Source organism: Neophocaena asiaeorientalis, unplaced genomic scaffold, assembly GCF_003031525.2.
Source record: "Neophocaena asiaeorientalis asiaeorientalis breed wild unplaced genomic scaffold, Neophocaena_asiaeorientalis_V1.1 scaffold150, whole genome shotgun sequence".
NCBI classification, from domain to species: Eukaryota; Metazoa; Chordata; class Mammalia; order Artiodactyla; family Phocoenidae; genus Neophocaena; species Neophocaena asiaeorientalis.
Genome location: NW_020176571.1, coordinates 12248926 through 12267249, shown reverse-complemented (window position 1 = coordinate 12267249; position 18324 = coordinate 12248926). Strand labels below are relative to the sequence as shown.

Sequence of the window (18324 nt, the reverse complement as noted above, 5' to 3'; positions counted from 1 at the left end):
CACTGAGTTCTCCATCAGGGCCACGTGGGCGATCCCTTTTTGGTAAGGCCATCTGACTCAGCTTCTACCATTTCTAATCTTGTCATTCCACTTATGATAAAAATTCCTGTGGAGAAACAGCAAAAGTACTATCTTAGACCATGTGCTGATCCCCTTGGCCAGAAGAAAGCCCCACCAAGATCTCAAGTATAGATGGATGTCATTCCCCAAAGGTAGGATGACTACAGGTTGGGGTTTGCCCTAGACCATCCCAGTGTGTATCTGTTTTTTAGGAATAACTATAAGTAGCATCACTTTCACTCACAAACGTGTCCAAGTTTCGATAATAAATTGCATGATCACTCTATACAAAGGAAAAACAGGGCATTGTTACCAAAGGGGGGAGAAGTGATGCTGAATGGATGAAAATAGCCGCCATTATGAGACTCTTAGAAGAGGTCAACACAAAGTGTTTTGCACCCAATCTCTCAGGTTAAAGATAAGAATTAGCATCAAAAGCTTTTATCAGTCTTTTGCTTTCGACTCCAACATGAAAATAACATTCCTATACTCCCCCCCATGTTTTGAATTATGACTTTGACCCAATAATTCCATTCCGTTGTCCTTGCTGCTAAACACCTAACTGTTAAAATGTTCCCTTTTACGGCTGCTTTTTTTTTTTATTTTAGTATATATATTTTATAATATTGTGTTTCAGGTGTACAGCAAAGTTATTCAGTTATACATATATATTTTTACAGATTCTTTTCCATTATAGGTTATTACAAGCTATTGAATATAGCTGTGCTATACAGCAAAACCTTGCTGTTTATTTTATATATAGTAGTGTGTATCTGTTAATCCTAAGCTCCTAATTTATCCCTTTGGTAAATTTATCTCTTATTTCCCCTTTGGTAACCATAAGTTTGTTCCTATGTGAGTGTATTTCTGTTTTGTGAATAAATTCATTTGTATTATTTTTTTAGATTCCACATATAAGTGATATCATATAATTGTCTTTCTCTGACTTGGGCAGAAGATCTAAATAGACATTTTCCCAAAGAAGACATACAGATAGCCAAAACGCACATGAAAAGATGTTCAACACTGCTAATTATTAGAGAACTGCAAATCAAAACTACAATGAGCTATCACCTCACACTGGTCAGAATGACCATCACCAAAAAGTCTACAAATATTAAATGCTGGAGAGGGTATGAGGAAAAGGAACTGCTACACTGTTGGTGGGAATGAAAATTGGTGCAGCCACTATGGAAAACAATATGGGTTCCTTAAAAAAGTAAAATAGAGTTACCATATGATCCAGCAACCCCACTCCTTGGTGTATGTTCAGAAATGACAAAAACCCTATTTGAAAAGATACCTGCATCCCAATGTTCATGGAAGCACTATTTACAATAGACAAGACACGGAAGCAACCTAAGTGTCCATCGACAGATGAATGGATAAAGAAGATGTGGTATATATAATATATACACAATGGAAATTAGTCAGTCATAAAAAAGAATGAATTATCATACGGCTGCTTTTTCAGCTTAATTTGTGCTCTTCTGCTTTCCGAAACAGAATGTTAACATCCCTTCACCCAGCTGAAGGGTCAGGGTGATACCAGATCCAATATTGCCCAAAGCATGTGTGGGATAGTTGCTGTACCGCTGTTGCTGACTAATAAAGAGTCAAATAGTGCCTTTCACTCTGATTTCCTCCGAGAGGCTGTTCTACAAGCCTGGGGTCAACTTAAAGGAAGACGGGTTTTGTTTAATATTTTCTCTTTTCATTAGTGCACTTAAATTACTTTCTTGCAAACTCTGCTTGTTACCTAAATGTACTAGCACTTTTGTTACCTAATTAGCTTTCTTATCAGAATTCCAACCAAAAATAACAAGAAATTTAATAATGATAAGATATCCTGCCCCCTCAAAACAGATTTCCTTTCACGCTTTATCTCTTGATACTGTTCTGGCTTGTTTAATTAAAGTATCAGAAATTATTAGACTCAAATTATTTCTTGATCTAGTGCTCAAATTCTCCTGAAAAACTGCTTCTTCTGCCTCCGTATTTAAACTTTATCAGTGTGAGGCAGATGAGTTTCCACACGTATGCAACTGGATTCATGTAATTCAATATAAATTTGGAGGAAGAGCCTAATTTAGCCTCTAAGTAATTAGACGAACAAATCAGATTTGGCTACACTGAGCTACCATGGTTTAAATACTCATGTCTCTTTTCTTGTGCTCTTCGATCATCAAAATGACCAACACTAACGTGCAAAAAAAACGTATGAAACTTAGCATGGAGTTGTGAAATTCAAAGCAAAGATCTTATTTATTTTTTCATTAGAGGAGTGGGGGAAAAATCACCAAGTTCAAACCACGAGCATAAGTAGTCTTCAAGGAGGGTAGTCATGTCTGTTACAGGCTTTAAAAACACCGATGAGAAAGTACCCTTAAATCACAGCATTGAGAAGGAGAAAACTATAAGACATATTGGTTATTTGTCTTCATCATACTCTGTGAAAAAATTTCAAGTTGGAACCTGTTTGCTTCTGGTGGAGCTGTGTGAGAGGTTCACTTTCTTTGAAGTCGTCTGCAATATGATCCCCTTTTGCACCGTCAAGCTTGGCTATCACAATTACCAGGCCGCCATTTTGAACTTGTGTTTTATTGGAACGTCAATCCTTACCCCGGTGTTTGCAGGATGGCTTGCTGATGTATGTCTAGGAAGAAACAAACTGGTACAGGTTTGCTTATTTCTGCATTTTCTAGGTGAGTGTCCACTTCTGACTGGATTGTTTTACAACTTATTTTAGTGGATTTTTATTAGAACGTTTGATTTATGCTATACCCGCTTTGGTTTTAGCATAAGATGTAATAAATGAGCTAAGAATGTTGCTTCAATTTAGTTTATTCTCTGTATTATTTGAGGGATACTACTAAGTGTGTGTGTGTGTGTGTGTGTGTGTGTGTTAGAGGATGCTTTGATACTACTATCATTGCACTGATTATATTTTATAATTATCTCTTCAAATGTCTGTTTTCTATACTCTGCAGAATTCCCTCCTTTCCCCCCTTCCTACCACAAGCCAAAATTTGTGACAAATTCTATGTGAAATATGAAGTTCATTTGCTTCACAACTAAAGTGAAGTGTGCTAAAAAGTTGTTTTGAAGTACATGTAGAAACGTTTTCATCAAAAGGTGGTCTTTTAATTAGTCATATAATAATTAAGATTGCACTTGAAGACATGATTTCCATATTATGAAGTATGGCTACATGCTAAAAAATGAATGAATTTAACGCTACACTGTGCTTCTTTACATAACAAAAAAGAAATAGATCTACAAAAGTTTGGGAGTGACGTGATTGCAAGCAATGTTGGGGAAATATCAAATTTGTTTGATATGGAATAGAGATCAAGTTGATGAACAGTCTAGAAATTTAGGCTGGGAAGTTCAGGTTGCTCTTCTAGACAAGAAGGAGTTACTGAAGATATGAACACATTTGTGAAATGCTTCAATAAACAGGACTGACAATCACAGTGAGAGGTTAGAGAGAGAACAGAAAATCTCAGGATGTTGGTCTAGGTGATGGAGAACTGTCAATCCAGGAAAGAACATAAAACCATAAAAACTCGTCAACTATGTAAGGTCACAAATATGATGGAAGGACAGAAATTAACTCCAAGTTCTGAGCTGAGGAACTTAGGTAGGCAGTTCATCAAAACTGACCAGTGCAGCAGAAAGGCAGTTTTGGGGGACAGGGGAGGTGAATGAGGAAGTGATGGGTATCAGCTACTCAACCTACACACAATTCCAATCAGATGGTAAAGTACCATTCACTGAATCGATCAGAGCATGATTCAAACTTGTAAGCTTCTTCATTGTTTCAGTTCCATGAAATAAAAACTAAGTCACTGCATGGCAAATATTTGTTCACCATTCCATAAGTGTTTCTCATTGACTACTCTGTGCTAGACATTGTTCCAGGATCTGGAACCCAACACAGGAGAAAGCAGTCTCTTTTCTTATGAAGTTGACTTTCTGATGTGGGGAGAGGGAAAATCAAGTAATAAATAGCTATCATGTTGGGTGGTAATGTGTGATAATGAAAAAAAAGCTGGGGAAGGGGACAGGATGGACTAGAGAGTGACAAGGTGGCTCTTCTGTGTCAGGGAATGTTTTCTGATGAGAAGACATTTAAGCATGATTTACTCTTCTTCACTTGGTAGCAAGCCATGTCAGTAGCATTAGGTAACTTCTTGTTTAACGTGGTGATTCCCATCAGTCTAAATTCCTGTGTGAGTCATCAGACTAGGACTGAAGTCCCAACTTAGAATTTGGCAAACAGAAGGCAAGTCAATTCCATGACCATTCAGTTTCCTACTCAAAGTTGTTTCCTGGTGTCCCCCACTCATGGATGTCATAAAATTCCAACCAGTCACTAAGTATCAGAGGTTCCATCAAAAAATGTGTCTTCTGTCTGTATTGCTACAACCTTAGCTCAAAAATGCAGCCTTCATCTTCTTGACCATTACAGTGGCCTGCTTACTGGCTGTCAGTCATCAGTGTGACCCCAATGCTGCTTCTACCAAAAAACACTGACTTCCTAAAAGAATAAATCTATACATTGGCTCTATTATCTAAAATGTAAAAGCCAATTTTATAAGAACCTGTCCCACATTTACCTCTCCAAACTTCTGTCTCAGTACACGACCCCAATCAGGCGGAACTTCTCCTCACGGGCTTCCCTACTTTTCTAATGTTACATCTGCTCTTTTCTCTGCCTGAAATTGTCATTTTCCTTTATCTTTCCATCCCATATCCGAGACATGAAAACTCCTGGCCCTTCCTTCAAGATTCATGTAGTGGGAGGCTTCCGGGAAGATGGCGGAAGAGTAAAACGCGGAGATCACCTTCCTCCCCACAGATACACCAGAAATACATCTACACGTGGAACTACTCCTACAGAACACCTACTGAACGCTGGCAGAAGCCCTCAGGCCTCCCAAAAGGCAAGAAACCCCCCACGTACCTGGGTAGGGCAAAAGAAAAAACAGAGACAAAAGAATAGGGACGGGACCTGCACCAGTGGGAGGGAGCCGTGAAGGAGGAAAGGTTTCCATACACTAGGAAGCCCCTTCACGGGCGGAGACTGCGAGCCGCGGAGGCGAGCACAGCAACAGGGGTGCGGAGGGGAAAGCGGAGAGATTCCCGCACAGAGGATCATGGCCGACCGGCACTCGCCAGCCCGAGAGACTTGCCTGCTCACCCGCCGGGGCAGGCGGGGCTGGGAGCTGAGGGTCGGGCTTTGGTCGGAGGACCGGCGTTGGCGGCATGAACACAGCCTGCAGGGTATTAGTGCGCCACGGCTAGCCGGGAGGGAGTCCGGGGAAAAGTCTGGACCTGCCGAAGAGGCAAGAGACTTTTTCTTACCTCTTTGTTTCCTGGTGCGCGAGGAGAGGGGATTAAGAGCGCTGCTTAAAGGAGCTCCAGTAAGCAATTATACTCCAATAAAGACGTAAAAAAAAAAAAAACAAGATTCATGTAGTGTTCGTTGCCAGCTCCTCTGTGCTCAGCCACACTCTGATCATACCCAAGTGATTGCATTTGCCCCATTATAATTGTCCACCTGCATGTGTGCCTTCTCCGATGGATGCATTCGCTCCTGATGGGAGGAACCAGCAGACCCCCACCACCTAGCAAGAGATACGACACATCACGGTGCTTTATACAGAGCTACCAAGTACAGGTGTGCGGACTGCGCACTGCACAATAGCACACATCAACAAGGAATCTTCTTATCTCATATGTCAATGACTTGTATTTTTATTACATCAATTTTACAGTAGATAGAAATAAAGTTTTGACCTATTGCAATCAGTGTATTATGACATTTTTCAAAAGATGGAAGTAAAGTGCCTTTCAAATTTACACAAAGGTACCACTAAAAGAATTTGTCTTTAAATAGATGGCTGCTGCAAGAAGCAGTTCTTCTGTCCATCCTCTTTGGATAACCTTAGCCTAGCCAGGCCTCACGTGACACTTCCAGAGATAAAAACTGAGTGGCAGAGAGAGAGAGAGAGAAGTTAGCTGCACATCTGGCTCACCTTAACAGGAAACATTTCAAACTCAGTAAAGGGCCCACCCGCATGGTAAATCAGTCTGTTACCAAACAACTATTAAGGGCATGCATTCTTCACATTGCAAAAGCCACTGTATGGGAGATGGAAACATTAGGCCCAATTTTTGCCTTTAATACCCTTATAGTCTAATTGAGAAAACTAACCACATAAAATGACTATATAAAAATTTATACCAAAAAGTGTGAATGCCAAGTTAATAAAACGGAGTTGAAAACTAACATGGAGAAGCCATTTTTCCCTAATCAAATTGACCCCCCGAAAAAACTGATTTGATCATGTGATAACAGGAATTTCAAGAAGACGGAGATCACAACTGGGTTACTCCGTAACACTGGGTCACTTAGCCTCAACAAACTTGTTTCTTTTTCTTTTTTTTTGAAAAATCAGAATTAAAAAAAAAAATCTGTCCTCTGTCATCACAAAGTTTTTCCAAGATCAAACAATGTAGTACACAGAAATGTTTTGCAAACTATAAATAGCTTAGCAAAAGTATGGAATTGAGTGGTAATTATTAGACAAGGAAAGTCTTCAAGTTTGGTCCCTGCAAGATGGAAGTGAGAAGTCAGCTTAACCTTCTTTTTGTTGGTTTGTTTTTGGGTTTGATTGAAGTCTGGTTGATTTACAATGTCGTGTTAGTTTCAGGTGTACAGCAAAGTGATTTCAACCTTCCTTTGTCATTCTCTCCTCCCTCCTTCCCACCTGTACTGCATTGCTCACCTCACACCCGTCCCCAGCCTTCTCACCTACGTGTGTGGCAAAGGAGTCTCCACGCCACTGCAGGAGAAATAAAAGGGATTTAAAAGGAAAAAGCGAAGTAGAAAAGGAAAAGAGAGGCTACGTTCTGCTCTAACTACAATAACGTTCTTCTTAAAACGTTCTCTTTAACAGGCTTCCGAGATGTCTGAGATCATCGCGGTTTCTCGCACTCTGTTGATTAAGAACAAATAACCCTTGTGAATGGTGGTTTTTCTCTGGGGGTGGGACTGCAAACATCTTTAGTGTCTCACATCAGGTATTTCTGAATTGTTTTAACTTTGTTAAAATGGACACGATTTGCTTGTCTGTTCTCTGAGAGATAGTTCAAGTCTGAGGGGAAAAAAACTAGGCCTTTGGATTCATTAAAAACATATACTGAGGGAAATATTTACATTTAGGAAAATCGTATTACCTCCAGAATTGCCATGATTAATATTTTAATAAGACAATTGCATAACGAGGCAACGTTCAGAGGAAAAACCTTATTTCTGATGTGATTTGGTGAGTCAGTGGTCTATACATATTTATTCCTTTTTTTTTTTTTCTCTGTCTGTAGGCTCTGCTTTATTATCTGTGGCTGCTTTTCCCTTGGAGGGTTTCTACATGGGCACTCACCGTATGATTAACAACACACCAAAAAAGGAACAGACCAGGCTGTTTCACGTAGCACTGGTGGCCATCTGCCTCGGCACAGGAGGAATAAGGACCATTGTCTGTCCACTGGGCGCTTACAGCCTTCAGGAGTATGGATCCCAGAAACAAATGTCCTTTTTTAACTGGTAAGTAGCACTGGCTAGGAGAGAAAACAGGCATTCTCGGGAACAGACATTTCTCTCGCTTTGGGCATTTCTTGTTGCTTGCTCTCTGGTCCTGTTTTGATGATGGTTGTTCAGCCTTTGTCATTGATTGGGCTGGGTGACAAGGGGACAATACCTTTAACAATGACTCAGCCAGTAGTCTGGGAGCCTATGAGTCAGGTATAGACCAAAACAGTTTACCAGCACCTTCTTGAAGCACACTGATGACTTTATCCTTCAAGTAAACAAGTGTGAGATGGCATGTCCTACTGAACAGAATGTGGCTTTGGAGCCAAACAGGCCTTGGTGGAAATCTCAATTCTACTTCACACAGTTGCCTGACCTTGGTCAAGTCATTTCTTCTCTGAGTTTAACCATTTCTGAAGGGTTATAATAATACCTCTTCCTGCGTTTTATTAGAGGTAATAATATGTGTATTACTGGCATAGAATGTGGCACATAGTGGTAATCAATAAGCAGGAGATATTATTAGTTACGTCTACATTGTAATAGACTAACACGGCAGAGATTATAAATTCAGAAAGATGAAAAGGATGGAAGAAGTATTTTACAATTCATTAAAACATCAACCAGCATCTCTATTTAACATCCACTTCACCCCCAGCACCTGAAAGAATTTGTATTCCATGGAAATCAAACTACATTTCTATACATCTTTGTCTCTCTTAGTGAGTTCTTGTACAGTTTTATGTGTTTTCAAGGAACCAATTTTTATTATCAAATGCAAATTCAAGGAAAAATTGAGATTTTGATCTCAAGGTAGAGTATTTCAGCATTTAGTAGAGAATTCTGTTGTTCTTATTGGCATTCACCAGTTGATGTCAAATATATTGGAGATATATTGTCTTTTGCTTCCTCTTCTCTGTGAAATGGGTTAGTATCATTTTTCTAAAATATTTTGCCATTCCATCAATGTTAGCGATGGATAAAAGCAATGCACAGACAGCATCAGACAAAATGTTTAAAGAAAATTCATATTAAAAGCATTAAATGAAAAAAATTTAGAATAAATATTATCTAGGTATACATATAGCTATCTAAGACAGTTCCTTTTTCTTTGTTTTTCTTTCTGCTTTCTTTTGTTTCCTTCTTTCTTTCCTTCTTTCCCCCCCATCCTCCGACTATATTAATATTACAAAGCACTCAGGCCTATTTTGGATTAAGTCCAAACGTCAGAGAATAATGCAGTTTTACCAAAGGTGGAAGGGACTTTTTACTTCCTTACAGCAAATTCTGCCTCCTTGACCTGCCCAAAGGAGAAAGAAAAATCCTTCTTTTTTATTCTATTCGGAGGTTTTAATCCTTAATTAGCAACATCATTTTGATTAAATAAGACTCTGGAGGATTAAGACTAAAGAGCAATCAGTTGTTCTGAAAGATAGCTCTGGAGAATTTATTGTACTGTCGTCTTAGTCATTCAGAGTTGTGTTTAATCAAAGTGACATTTCTCAGTGTTGATTACAAAGGAGACATTATATGAATGAAATATTTCCTTGGGGAAACGGAGGGAACACCCAATGGGTTCGTGCTTTAGGACATTGGAAAGGCAGGGATGAGGAATGAGGTGAAAATGAATTTCTGTAGCCAGGCCAAATTTAGGATGAACACATTTCGATTGGGTTACTTATTATTTCCTGATTTCATTAAAATCTCTGATAAAGGAATCATGCAATATTTTTTAAAGTTAAGCACCGAGAAATGTGTATAAAGAACCAGGGTGTTATTCTTTAATGTGATAAGAGACTGTAGAAATAATAAGCCCCTTGAAGGTGGAATATGGTTGTTGTTTTCTCAGTTCAAATACTAAACTTTTATGAACAGCTGCTTGTTGCACTTTATAGAAATGACTGTTCATTCTATTCTTGTACATAACGCAGGGGTTGGTGGCAAGATGAACAGAGTCCCTGCTGGGCAGCCAGATAGCTGGCAGGATCGTGGCTCTGTCACTTAAGAGTCTTATGGTTTTCGGCAAGTTCCTTCACCTCTCAAAAGCACAGAATGGGGATACCTTGGAGGGCTGTTGTGGAGTTTTTACACAAAGTATCCTAGCACATTATAGGCATTCAAATCAGGGTAACTATGACTGTTATTATTAAATGACGAATAAATAAGTCATCAGCTAAAATCATTGTCCAACTTCTGGGAAAGAGGAAGGCCATTTAGGAGAAGGCCATCTTTAAAATGAGCAGCCCACTGATTTATAATCTATTTCTCCAAGTCAAAAATGCCTCTAGAAATTACAAGCTTGGTTAATATAATGAATTTCAGCAGTGTCTTTAAGAAAGCGACACAGCTAACTTTTGACCACTAATCTCTCCCTACAGAAAGACTTACTACTTTTCAAATTTTTGAATTCAAGTCTTTAGTAATATATTCTTTTTTTTTTAGGCTCCGGACGCGCAGTCTCAGCGGCCATGGCTCACAGGCCCAGCTGCTCCGCAGCATGTAGGATCCTCCCGGACCGGGGCACGAACCTGTGTCCCCTGCATCGGCAGGCGGACCCCCAACCACTGCGCCACCAGGGAAGCCCTAGTAATATATTCTAATTCAAGTCTCTACTACATATATTTTTCTGGTTTAACGACAGCAGTGCTATGCTTATTAAATCACTTATAAACTGAAAAAAAAAAAAAAAAGCAACACAGCACTTGAACCTATAACCACTTGAAGGCTGCATCCAGTTCTGTTTTCAGCACAGATGTCAGCTGTTCATAGTTACGGGACGCTTAATGAGATGTGTCATTGCATCTCTACCACCTAAAGCTTCCCAATGATCATGTGAAATAGTATAGACTGGAAGTCTAAAGCACTGAAAGCACCACTTCCGAGTAGAGCTGCCAAATGTAGGTGAGAAAACCCCTCCCAGCCAACATCACCATCTGGTACTGGATCTTCCTCGACTATGTACCTAACTGAAAGAATAAAGCTAAACTCCCTGAAATCAAGAGGCATAATAATCTGCCAACATCTCCTTGTGCCATCGTCCAGATCGGAACCCGGCTCTTTCAGCATTTTCCAAAATCTGACATGTACAATAAGAGTTACCATACTGGCGATCATCTAGGTAAATACACCTGTGCAGAATCTTTTCTGGAAACAAAATGAATGGTGAACAATTAAGTCTGTTCATGACCATAATTTTAAATCCTACCACAATTAACCTTAAATCTCGCTTCCTCATGTCTCTACTTATTTCACCTGATAATTTGCATGCCATCTGCATATCAGAGTCTGTCGCTAACCAGTTACCAGAGTGAATTATACATTATTTAAAAGCTCAAATAGTAGATTGGCATAAATTTCTTGAAAAAGTCTAGAGACTGACTTATTCCATCCCAGAAATTTTGAATATCTGGTACTCAGTTTGACTCTACATAATATCTGTCTCATACTAAAGTGTTCTGATTTTTAAAAACTTGCTCAAATTTAGTATCTTTTATCTTGGGAAAACACTAGAAGTAAAAAAATTATTATCCCACAGCCTTTTTTTCAAAGCTGTTTTAATATTTACTTGAGTGCTGTTTGACAGCAGCGATTCTCAATCCTAGATGTCCAAGGAAGCCACATGAGGACCCTTAAAAATACTGATGCCTGGGCCCTACCACCAGAAGTTCTGATTATGTTGATTTGAGGTGGGCACCAGAGACTAGGATTTTTTTTTAAGCTGCCTAAGTAGTAAGGTTTGAGAACCACTGCTCTCAAGCAGCATTGCATGATTTTAAGAATCACTTGAGGGCTTTGTTAAAAAATGTTTCCCATGCCCTACCCCCAACCTCCTAGATCAGAATTTCCTGGGAGCATAGCTGGGGAACAAACGTGCATTTTTAGCAAGTGCTTCAGAATTTTGAAAACAGTTCCAGAGACATAAGGAAAGTGGATTCCATACGTGGTCTAGAAATATTCTTGAAAAGGAATGGAGCTAAACATTGAGGGAAGCACCTATTTCATACCAGGATGCTTCAGAAATTTTTGATGATTCCTCACAATTTTTACCATACTTAGAAATCTACCTGTTTGAGAAATTCTACCTACTCCTTGAGAAGAGAAATAAAATATGAATTTACATAATTCTGCAATAGTAAAATCATAATTTCAGCTAACGAAATCAAAACAGTTCATGGAACAGTCTTACTAGTACCCATTAATACAGGCATATCTTGTTAAATTGCTTTGCTTTCTTGTGCTTCACAGTGACAAAGTTTTTAATTTTATAAACTTTTATAAATTTTAAATTTTGTAACATTTACAGGAAGTTTGCGGCAACTCCATGTCCAGCAAGTCTGTCAGTGGCATTTTCCCAAAAGCATTTGCTCACTTCCTGTCTCTGTGAAGCATCTGGTAATTCTCACACTATGCAAACTTCATTATTATTATATTTATCATGGTGATCTGTGATCAGTGATCTTTGATGTTACCACCACCATGCGCTGAAGGCTCAGAGGATGGTTAGCATTTTTTGCAATAAAGTATTTTTAATTAAGACATGCACGTTATCTTTTTAGACATAATGCTATTGCACATTTAGCCCATTACAACAGAGTGTAAACATAACTTTTATATATACTGGGAAACCGAAAACTTTGTGCAACCTGTTATACCTCGGGGGCCTAGAACCGGACCCATAGTATCTCTGAGGTATGCTTGCACTCAGAATATCCTCTAAGTTGCATATACTGAGGAATAGCTTGTAAGTAGCTTTCTAAAAAATCACTAGACCTTCCAAAGTTCTATTTTCATGGGCTCTAGCCAAGTTTAACAAATGCTACCCACTCACCCCAATTACAACAGGCACCTCCTTCATTATCTTGGCCAGAATTGTAAACTTTCAGAAAATACACTCAGAATACCTCTCCAACATATAACCATGTAAACTAAAAAGTACTGGGGAAAGAAAAAAAAAAGAAGAAATTTCTTACATCTCTTACTGATCCTGCAGCCTGCTGCTTTGTTTTAAGCCCTGCTTGGTAGCTTTTAAGCTTGGTAGGTGCATCAGCAGGGACTTATTTATATCAATAAACACGCAGTGGTTCAAAGATCTTAAACTCAGGAAATGAGAAAATGATACACATTGTTAAAAAGAACAAAATTCAACGGCAGAAATTTGAAGACCTAATGGGCTTTATTAGGCGATTCATGAATTGGACAGCATCCCATCCAGCAACTACAAGGGTGCTCTGAAGGGTTGTACAAAATGGAAAGTTTTTATAGGAAGAAGGGTAGGGCAAGGGAGCTATTCACAAAAGAAAAGGAAGCATTATTTTTAGGCCAGGGTATCTTCTTTTTGGGGAGGTGGGGTGGGGAGGGAAAGGCAAGGGTTTTACCACGTAGATTGCCTCTTCTTCTGGGGGATGGAGAGGGCCCACATGACAGATGACCTCATTGATGCCGACCAGAAAATTCCAGACTGGTTGATTAAGATTACATTTCTGGAGAAGCTCGAAACTGCAATTAAGTCCTGTATCTAAGCCTAGGTTTGGTATCATAGGCTTTAGCACAAGTGATGCCATTTGGGGCCTGTGGTTTTCTCTTCAACAACATAAACAACTGTCAAAATTGGGATTTGGCAGAAGACAGGGGAAGAAAGACAGAAAGGGAACGAGAGCAAGTTAAAGGAGTGACACAGGCAGGGAGGGCAGGAGAAAGAGAGTGAAGCATTCCCCCCCAATATCTTAATTAAAAGTAAACCTTTTACTTTAATCATGCTGTCGATTCACCAAAATCAATTATCTTCCTTTATTAAGCCGTCTTTTCTTTAATAGCATTGTTGAAAAATATTTATAGATAAAAAGTAGGAAAAAATGATATAAATGACCTGATTTACAAAACGGAAACAGACTCACAGATTTCGAAAACAAACTTACGGTTGCCAAAGGGGAAATGTGGAAGGAGGGATAAATTAGGAGCTTGGGAGTAACATACACACACTACTATATATAAAATCATCAACAAGGGCCTACTGTATAGCACAGGGAACTCTACTCAGTACTCTGTAATAACCTATATGGGAAAAGACTCTCAAAAAGAATGAGTATATGCACATGTATAACTGAATCACCATGCTGTACACCTGAAACTAACGCAATCATTATACTCCAATAATTTTTTTTAAAAAAAGTAGGAAATGCAAAATTTCCTTCTGGTCCTTCTTTCTCCAAATTCATGTCAGCTAGAATATTCTTTGAAGTACTTCAGTGGGCCAGTGGTTATGCTAAAAGAAGCAATGATTGACAATAGCCATCCACCATGAAATCAGCGCCCCAGTGTTTCATTGACTCTTCTAAACAGTTCAATTTTGGCCCATTGAAGAACCACAAATCCCCTGGTGAATTATCTCAATATTTTTCAAGGCAGAATAAAATATTCTGTTTTAACTCTTTTTTTTTTTTTCGGTACGTGGGCCTCTGACTGCTGTGGCCTCTCCCGTTGCGGAGCACAGGCTCCGGACGCGGCACGTGGGACCCTCCTGGACCGGAGCACGAACCTGAGTCCACTGCATCAGCAGGCGGACTCTCAACCACTGTGCCACCAGGGAAGCCCTGTTTGAACTCTTAAAATTGTCCACTAAGGCTATGAAGACCCAGAAGTTTTTCTCCCCTCTTCAATACCTTCTCAAGTAGGTTGGAAAGCCCATTTCAAACTATTTCTCTTATAATCACTTAAAATAAGTGAAGCATGTCAAAATTGGTCAGTCTAAGAAGTGACAGAATATTTGAGTGACTTTAAAAACTATTACTAAATAAATTAAGGTGAATGTTTAAAATAAATAATCTCAAAAGGTTTTCTGAATTTTGCAGCAATAGGATTTTTCCCCCTTATTTGTATTCAACACCATAGAATCATGAAGACCAAAAAAAAAAAAAAATTACCACTTATATATACCCCCAATTATTTGCAGTTCCCAGTCTGTATTTAAAAGTAAACTAAAGAAACATATTTTTACTGCTGCTTTCAATATTCCTTAATCACTGGTATTTGTTTTGCTTTAGTGCTTTGCTCTCTGACTTTCTGTGTGAGAGGTGCTTTATATATTCAATTTGCTGGTGAGCTATGAGATGAAAGGAGTCTTAATGGTGAGTTTGAAGACTGTGGATTTTTATTTCTTTTATTTTTTTACAGTTGGGACATATACAGTTTCACCCTTAATTATCTATGGCTTGTCCTGTCCATGGATCAGCAAAGATTATATAAAACATGATTGTACTAGGTAATTCTTCCAGAAAATTACACAATCAAATAGGTTGGGTGGCATTTGTTAAAACACATTTAGTACTTTATGTGAAATCTCTCCCTATACAGAGAAATTCAGCACTATAATTCTTTGGTTTATAACTATATTTCACAAGATGTAAGTCTTGGAAGAATTGTAATTTTCCTTGACCCTCTTTAGAGCAATTCCGTTTACATCCCCCTGTGGTGTACTGAAGAGTCACACAGTGTCCTCTTGGATTTTTTCTCAGCAACACTTAGCATTTGAAAAAAGGGTTTCGTAAAGATGGAAAGGACCGTAACATTGCTCTGCAATTCCAGCCTCCCTTGGTTGTTACAGCCACAGTTCAAGCGTGCAGCTTGCAACTGCACGAAAGGATGACCTGAGGCTGAGCCTAGGGACTCTACCGCATTGTCCTAGAAAATTCTAACTTTGTACCCACGCTGCACTGTGATAAATAAATTGCTATCAGTGGATTACAGTCAATCAGCTTGCTCAGCATGGCCATGTTTGACATTTGATTACTTTTCTAGGTCAGTTATGGAGAGTGGATGTTCACGATTTTGAAAGGGGTGATCGCTTATTGGGTGCATACATATTCAAACGTAAATTGTACATTTTAAGCACATGCAGTTTATTGTATCTCACTTATATCTCAATAAAATTGTTTTAAAAAACAAGAGAAAAAGCAACAGTAATAAAGATAGTACGGTTTTGGCATAAGGATAGATTAGTAGAACAGAATTGAAATTCAGAAAAAAGAACCACGTTTATAAGGTCAATTGATTTTCAACAAAGGTGCCAAAAAATTCAATGGGGAAAGGATCATCTTTTCAATAAATTGTGCTAGAATAACTGGATATCAAATAGAAAAAGTTACTCATGACACTTGACTAGAAATTTAATTAAAAGCCAATCATTGACCTAACATAGAGATCTAAAGGCATAAAACTGCTTTTTAAAAAAGGAAAAAATACTTGTGACCTACATATAGGAAGTATTCTTTACATAGGACACAAGAAGCATGAACCAATTAAAAACAATGATGAAATTTATTAAAATTAAAAACAGTTGCTGTTATCAAAAGATTTAACTAAGAAAATGATGAGGCAAACCACAGATTGGGAGAAAACATTTGTTGAACATATATCTGACAAAAGACATGCAGCCTGAATATATAAAGAACTTTTACAAATCAATAATAGGAAGATTAAACTACCCAGTTGAAAAATCATAGAGGAATTCAAGGACAGACCATGACAGTAGCCCCATTCCTTCCAGGTCCTCCTTTTTTTACATCTAAAAAACCCTGGACATAACACAACAAACAAACATAGGAAGATTCTGAAAGGTGGAAAGATAACAGACTCTAGCTAGAGATCTTGGAACTTGAGAGAGGAGAGCAATGAGTTTTCTGGGTTTTCTTTTTGCCAACAGTGGAGAAGCCTGGAACTGCCCACAGGCATGGTGGGGAGAGGGCAGCTCCAAGAAAAGCCTGCTGCCCTTAGGTAAAGTACCAGGGAAAGGGTAGCCTAACATAAAATATCTTTTTGATAATACCTGCCCTACTTCAGGCAAACACTGTGGAAAAACTGCCCCACCCTCCTACTCTGGCTCCATAGTTTCGCCAGGAAAGAGGAATCTAATGTACGTACACACACACGTGCACACACACACACCTACACACATACAAAGCAGGCGGGGACACTCTGATTCCCCAGCTTGAGTGGTATGTTGGTGGGACCAAGTAAGGAACTGGTCTTCAATCCTCTGCCCAGCAGAAGCAGGTCAGGCACCAATCCACCCTCCTGGGTAATGTCAGCTGAGCACAGCAAGGAGCCAATCCCCACCGTAAATCAGCAAGTGGAATTAGCAGAGTTAGGAGGCTGGTCTTCAATTAACAATCTAATTCCACATCCACTATTCCTCTCTCTCTTTCCCCACACTTAGCAGTACTCCCCTGAGGAATGAAGGAAGCAATCCTGGTTAAAATTCAACTCTTTACTTGTTCTATTACTGTACTTACAGAGCCAAACAGGTCTGGAGAAAAATGTAAAATCATGCTATGCTGGCACTAAATACATGGCCAACTTCAAGTGAACCCTTACCATCATCCTTCAGGTGTACAATATGCAATCATCCTCTCTCCTCCTCCTTCATATGACTGCTTCTAACCTTCTCCTTTCTTCTCAAACCTTCAATACACCCTTCTCATAGCCAGTCTTACCTGTTCACTATGCTTCTTTTACTTAAAGGAAGAAAGAAAGAAAAAGAGAGAGAGAGAGAGAAAGAAAGAAAGAAAGAAAGAAAGAGAGAAAGAAAGAAAAAGAAAGAAGGGAGGGAGGAATGGAGGGAGGGAAGGAAGGAAGGAAAGAAGGGAGAGAGGGAGGGAGGGAGGGAGATGTATGGGAAATGCCACAGGATGACCCCCGGTGGGTCACACTCTTGGCAGATCCATGTCCCTGAGTATGGGAACAACCTGTGACCTGTCTCTACTGAATAGAACATGGAAAAGATGATAGGATATCACCCCCTCCTTATGTTATATGGCAAAGGTGAAGGGATTTTGCAATGTAATTAAGTTCTCTAATCAGTTGCTTTTGAGTTAATCAAAGGGGAGATTATCCTGGTATCCTGGGTGGGCCTGATCTAATTAGGTAAGCCCTTCATATTTTAGTGATAAGTGTTCTAATGTAGATCTATTAGTGTTTGTACAACTAAAACATGGACCAAAACTCATAAAACCATATTTTAAAAATTTTTATTTGATTTTAATTTTTATTTTACATTGGAGCATAGTTGATTAACAGTGTTGTGTTAGTTTCAGGTGTACAGCAAAGTGATTCGGTTATGCATATATATGTATCTATTCTTTTTCAAATTCTTTTCCCATTTAGGTTATCACAGAATATTGAGCAGAGTTCCCTGTGCTATACAGGAGGTCCTTGTTGGTTATCTATTTTAAATATAGTAGTCCATAAAACCATATTTTTAAATGGGTAAATTTTATTATATTCAATATTACTTCAATAATTTTTTAAGCTAATGTTAATGAAATGGAATAGGACCCTTTGGTCCTTGTCCCCCATGTCCTCTGCCTGCCCTTTGTCTGTGGAAAAACTTTAGCCAAAGAATGAATTTAATCAGAGAAGTAAGAAAATGCAGAAGCAAAGAAAATCAGTCAAACAGGACAAAACAATAATCGTTTAGTCCCTAAGCATAGTCAAGGGCCTTTAGTTCCTTCTCAAGGGCTGTAGATAATATTCTAAGCCACATCCTGTGAGCTGTCTTGTAGATACTGAAACCTGTGCCAGGTGGAAGAAGTTAACTACACGATGACCAGACTGTAGCCGTGATATAAGCTGCCACAATTCCAAGAATTGGCCTCAAGGAAATGGGAACA

The 18324-nt window shown here is 38.9% G+C and overlaps 1 protein-coding gene across 1 annotated transcript in view; it reads left to right on the top strand.

The window, feature by feature from the left end:
* Window positions 1-2404: 2404 nt before the first annotated feature.
* The window catches only part of SLC15A5 (solute carrier family 15 member 5), an 83242-nt gene continuing 67322 nt past the window's right edge, over window positions 2405-18324 (top strand). Inside the window, 2 exon segments of the mRNA XM_024733010.1 lie at window positions 2405-2765; window positions 7453-7675. Coding sequence (XP_024588778.1) covers window positions 2405-2765; window positions 7453-7675 — 584 coding nt within the window.